Source organism: Loxodonta africana, chromosome 3 (assembly GCF_030014295.1).
Source record: "Loxodonta africana isolate mLoxAfr1 chromosome 3, mLoxAfr1.hap2, whole genome shotgun sequence".
Classification (NCBI taxonomy): domain Eukaryota; kingdom Metazoa; phylum Chordata; class Mammalia; order Proboscidea; family Elephantidae; genus Loxodonta; species Loxodonta africana.
The window spans coordinates 33,035,096-33,040,678 of NC_087344.1; the positions used below are offsets into that span (position 1 = coordinate 33,035,096).

At 54.3% G+C, this 5,583-nt stretch overlaps 1 protein-coding gene across 1 annotated transcript; it reads right to left on the reverse strand.

The window, feature by feature from the left end:
* Positions 1-926: 926 nt before the first annotated feature.
* INSL3 (insulin like 3) lies at positions 927-5,192 on the reverse strand. Its single transcript, XM_003413024.3, has 2 exons — positions 4,073-5,192; positions 927-2,510 (listed from the first exon to the last, which is right to left on the reverse strand). Exons 1-2 carry the CDS (start codon positions 4,263-4,265, stop codon positions 2,302-2,304), a joined length of 402 nt encoding a protein of 133 aa, XP_003413072.1. The 5' UTR covers positions 4,266-5,192; the 3' UTR covers positions 927-2,301.
* Positions 5,193-5,583: the final 391 nt, after the last annotated feature.

Below are 5,583 nucleotides of genomic sequence, written 5' to 3' on the forward strand. Positions count from 1 at the left end.
TTGTATGAATTCAGCTCAGGTTTCCAGGTAGCTGATATCAAGTGTGTGGTACAGGCTCTGTCCTACAGTCTTAGAGGGGCAGGGGTGATTGGCGTATATACCTGTATCTGATTGCAGCGGGGGTCACACTCTGAACAAGGCAGGGGGCTGAGGACAGACCCCCAAGTGTCTCCGAGGAAAGCGCATCTCTGTTCCCTAGAGCATGCTGGTGGGTGGGCTCTGCAGAGGGACCATGGGCATCCAAAGTTTTTGTTGTAAGGACTGGGAGGTACCAGTTATCCATGGACCCGTGTCGCGGGTGGCTGGGTGACCCAAGTGGAGCCACCAGTCCTTAGGTCCCTGCTGTGGGTAGGTGAGGACCTTGTTTAATAGGCAAAGCAATGTCAAATGTCAAACACCCACCTCTCCACCGCACCACTGAAATGGTTGGAGTTTGCCAGCAAGGGCCTATTCTCCCGAAATAGGCCCACACAGGTCCATGCAGAAGGGAAAGATGCTCAAGGTCCATGGATAGTGTCTGCCTGTACAGGAGCCACTTCTGTCCTGAGCTCCCCCAGTTAATGGAGCTAGCAAATTATCTTTTCCCCCAGTTGCAAATTTTTTCCTTCCCCAAGGCTGGGTGGACGGCTCCAGGTGCTCACCAGGGTCTGTCTCAGGCCCAGGGATTCAGCCGCTGAAACCGGCTTGGGGGTGCGGGGGGAGCGTGGTAAAATATAGGGGAGTGCTTAGGTTTTGCCGAGAGCGCCCTTATCCTCAGGTTCTGGAGGCGTGAGTGGGCTGTGTGGCTGGCTGCTTCTCCCTGAGGAAACTGTCGCTGAACGCTAGGACCAGCCTGCCGCCACCGCCACCACCGCCACCGCTGCTGCTCCCTCCGCTCTGGGAATGGTGCCTGAGGGCTTCCGCCGATTCAGGTCTGGCAACTCCTCTCCACTTATGAAAGGTCTCTTTCTTCCCCTACCCCGCAGTTCATTGTCTAAGCTTGCCTTTGATACTCAGGGCTCCCAGCTTGTCACAAATATACTGTTTCACTTGTTTTTTCGGGTCTTTGTTGTGAAGAGGGCTCCACGGAAGCGTCTGTCTATTCTGCCATCTTGGCTCCGCCTCTAATGCCTCCATAGGGTTTTCAATGGCTGATTTTTTGGGAAGCAAATTGGCAGGCCTTTCTTCTGAGGGGAAACCCTGGTGGTGTAGTGGTTAAGTGCTACAGCTGTTAACCAAGAGGTTGGCAGTTCTAATCCACCAGGTGCTCCTTGGGCAGTTCTACTCTGTCTTTTAGGGTCGCTATGAGTCGGAATTGACTCGACGGCAGTGGGTTTGGTTTTTTTTGGTTTTCTTCTGAGGCACCTCTGGGTGGACTTGAATGTCTAACCTTTTGGTTAGCAGCTGAGCGTGTGAACCGTTTGCACCATCCAGGGACTCCAGTGGAAAATACATCTGTCAAAACAGGGCCTGGGTGAGGCGGGGGCTGCAGGGGTTGCTAATAGGAAGATCAAACCTCATCCCAACCCTGCTCACACACTCTCCGTGGCTCCCCAGTGCCTTCAGCCCATATGCCCAAGACTGATTCTCACTGCCAGCTTGATGAAAGGTGTGAAAAGGCTGGGGGAACACTACTCTGCCGGGGAAGGGGGACACTGGACCTATCTTGGATTCCTGTTTCCCATCTCAGGTTGAAGGGAGGAGACAGTGGAAATAATGGTCAGAGCCGATTCCATACATGTCTCTGTGATTGTCATTCAAACATCTGCATGTTGTTTCTACCATTCTCGACCTCCTGTGAACCTCACTAAAGACCTGGGTTCAAAGCTTGTGCTCAGCCATTCCCTCCCTGCCTGACCATGGGCAAGTGACTAGCCTCCCTGAGCCTCAGCTTCCCCATTTTGTATTGGGATGACCCTTGTTATCAAGCTCCTGTAAGTGTTGCCAGATCTTGTCCAGCCTTGTCCCTTTTTTGGAGAACATGCAAGAAGCTATTTTGGAGTCTGCAAGAAGTTTATTTATTTACCACTGGAGAAAGAGCAAAAGGGGGAGACCCAATGCAAAGAGGGTAGAATCTGGGGTGAGGATATTTGGCCCTTGTTGTTATGACACCTTTGTAGAACCAGGGACCCTCCACGCCAGATTGGGGTATGGGTTTTTTCCCCCAGTTGGCTCCACAGAGGACAGATGAGGAGCGCCCCATCCCCAGAGATAATAATGTCCCCCAAGATGTGAGGCTTTATGGTGAGTGCTATGTGGCCTCAGGAGTTTGCCAGACCTCTCTGGGCCTCGGGCTTCCCCGGGGCCATGCCTGAGGAGGGGTCAGTGGGGGCAGAGGGTCAGCAGGTTTTGGTGGGTGCAGCCGCTCAGGCAGCAACGTTGGGCAGGGTTGTTGGCAGCGGCCCTGCGGCGCCGGTGGTGATGGCGAGAGACCGGGTGCAGGGGCTGTGGGCCGGGCACGAGCTCGAGGTCCTTGTTGGCCACCAGTCCGTGGGAGAGATGTTGTCCTTCCAGCCAATTCAGCAGCTCACCTGAGGACAGAGAGGATTCAGTGTGCGTGGGGGGAATCCCAGAGGATCTCCTCCATTGCGTGGACACACCTGCACGCTCCCATCCTGCCAGGTGATTCACCAAACACACCCACCACGCACACAAATATAAGCAGCAAGCATGTATTAAATGCCTATTTCATTCCAGGCATCCTTTCAATGCCCCCATCACCGAAGCACGGCCCCAGCTGTATACACCCTCACACCCCAAGACCTGAGGGGATTGAGGGTCCTGGAGCTGCAGGCAGTGGGAGTGCCCCGCAGCAGGTCTGAGGCACCCAGACCCCATCAGAGACAGACCCACAGACGCCCCACAGTGCAGGACACAGCAGGAGTGACATGTGACATATACTCTTCTAAGTACACACGTCACAGCTCCCTCCTGACCCCCCTACCCTCACATGCCCCTCTGAAGACCCACTTGCCTGGTGCCTGGTGTCACACAGACACACACGGACACACGTGTGTCACAGCATGCGTACAAACCTGTTGCGTACACCGAGCACCAGGGCTAGGAGGAGGGGGAAGCAAGTGAAGCCGGAGTAAAAATTAAGGGTGTGCCTTAAAGATAAGTACTATTTTAATGCAATATTTTCAAAAACCATCAGAATGCAAAATCCACTGTCTTAGTTATCTAGTGCAGCTATCACAGAAATACCACAAGTGGGTGGATTAAATGCACAGAAATTTATTTTCTCACAGGGGGCTGGAAGTCCAAATTCAGGGCACTGGCTCTAGGGGAAGGCTCTCTCTCTGCTTGGGGGGAAGGTCCTTGTCTCTTTCCAGCTTCTATCCCTTGGCTCCTTGTTGATCTTCACATGGCACAATGTCTGTCCCCATCTCTGCTTGCTTCTATGCCTAACCTGCTCACTTGGTATCTTAAAAGCGTTTGGCCTAAGACACACCCTACACTAATATGTCTCATTCACATAACAAAGATAACCCATTCCCAAATAGGATTATACCACAGGTATAGGGGCTGGGGAGCCCTGGTGGCACAGTGGTTAAGTGTTCTGCTGATAACCAAAAGGCTGGGGGTTCCAACCCACCAGCAGCTACATGGGAGAAGGATGTGGCAGTCTGCTTCCATAAAGATTGTTACAGTCTTAGAAAGCTCTACTCTATTCTATAAGGTCACTATGAACCAGAATCAACTCGGTGGCAATGGTTTATAACCCATTTGGGCTGATAGTAGAACTGCCCCATAGAGTTTCCAAGGAGCTCCTGGTGGATTGGAACTGCCAGCCTTTTGGTTAGCAACCATAGCTCTTAACCACTACACCACCAGGGTTTATAGGGGTTAGAATTTACAACGCATATTTTGGGGGGAGGATACAATCCATACCATCCACGAAAATCCAAATATGAGCATTTTAAATAAAGACAGAGTCCCACTGAACGCGACCCTGCCTTGCCTCTTACTGTGATCACCGCCTGGGCTGGAGCCTCTCTGGAGCCCACTACATCCGATTCATTTTCCAGGGACCAGGACCCTGTGTGAGCGCTTGCGCCTGGTGCCCCGTCCCCGAGCGCCCCCTACTCACCGTTGCTACGGGCCACAGGCCACCTGGCCTCAGGGGACCAGCGCGGGCCCCCGCATACTCGCACCAGCGCGCGCACGAAGTGGGCGCCACACAGCTTCTCCGGAGACGCCTCGGGGTCAGGCTCAGGGCGCAGCGCGGGCGCCAGCACCGGGCCCAGTAGCACCAGCGTCCAGGTTAGCGGGCGGGGGTCCATGGCGGCTGGAGCGCCCGGGCAGCTACACCCTTGTTATAGGCGCCTGGACACTGCAGCTGGGGGCCTTGGAGGAGGGACAGAGCATTCCAAAAGGTCAAGAGTGAGGTCAGATGAAGCATCCCTTGTTCCAGGCCGGGACCTTGGCCGTACCTCCCCTGCAGGCAGTGGGTGAGGAGTCTTTCCTAAGCGTTTTGAAGAAGTGAAATAGACAAACCCAGAAATAATGATTCTGGAGTTCACGGGCCAGTGAAGTTCAGAACCTGGTGGTCCCTATGATTTTACAGATAAGGAAACTGAGGCTCAGACAGGGGGCCCCAGGTGTGCCCAAGGTCATGGAGATCTGAGGCAGAGCCTGTTCCCCTGAGGCCCTCAGCCCTGACCTCTGGCAGGGTGGTCCTGGCAGCTCTGCCTCCCCAAAACTAGGGGCTTCTGTGGTTTGGGGGGTGGGGTGGGGTCCATAATAAAGTCCACGGTTAGCTCAGCATCTGCTTGGCACCAGCCCTGGGCCCAGGGGAGCTTATGACCATGTTTTACCAAAGAGAGAAACTGAGGCTGGGAGACAAGAGGCGAGTCAACCCGAGGCAGGGGACCCTTCCACCAAATCAGTTGGCCTTTCCACAGACATCTCTGCCTCAGTCTCTCTCTATGGCTCCATCCTTCCCCATTTCTCTCTCTCTGTCTCGTCTCTCCATCTCTTTCTTTCTGGGTCTCTGTTTCTCTCTCTCCCTCTCCATCTCTCAGTTTTTCTGTCTCCCTCCCTACTTCCACTGCTCTCTCTTTCCATATCTCTGTTTCTCTCAATTTCTTTCTCTCTCTAAATCTCTGTCTTTGGGTCTCTCTTTCTCTTATCTTTCTGTCTCCCATCCCTCTTCTCTCTCTATCTTTGCTCTTTAAGTCTCTGTCTTTCTCCCCATCCTTGTCACTCTCCAGCTGCTGGCAGTCCTGGGGTGGACACGGCTGAGGGGGGCCTGGCCCAGTCCCTGCTGACGTTGGTCCCCTCCCCACAACCTCACCCCTCCCCAGACCTTGCCCTCTGACCCCCGAGAGCAGCCTGTTCCCTCCACCCACCAAGGGCTTTTAATCAGCTCCCCCAGGACTGAGCCAAGGCCAGCAGCTGGGACTGGAAGGGGAGGGTCTGTCCTCAGGGTCCCAGCCATGCCTTGCCCAGCTATCCCCAGGAGGCTTCTTCACCAGTCTGCCCAGAGGCCTGACCCCGTGGCAGCCCCTGAGGAGGCTCTAAACCTGAAACCCTAACCATGACCTTCCCCAGCTCACACGCCCTCCAGGGACAACAAATCATCTTTTCCACTGAACTCCT

Coding starts and splice junctions, on each gene's coding strand:
- INSL3 (XM_003413024.3), bottom strand. CDS start 4,265: ATGGACCCCCGCCCGCTAACCTGGACGCTGGTGCTACTGGGCCCGGTG. Junction 2,511..4,072: donor GCCTGTGGCCCGTAGCAACG/GTGAGTAGGGGG, acceptor CTCTGTCCTCAG/GTGAGCTGCTGAATTGGCTG.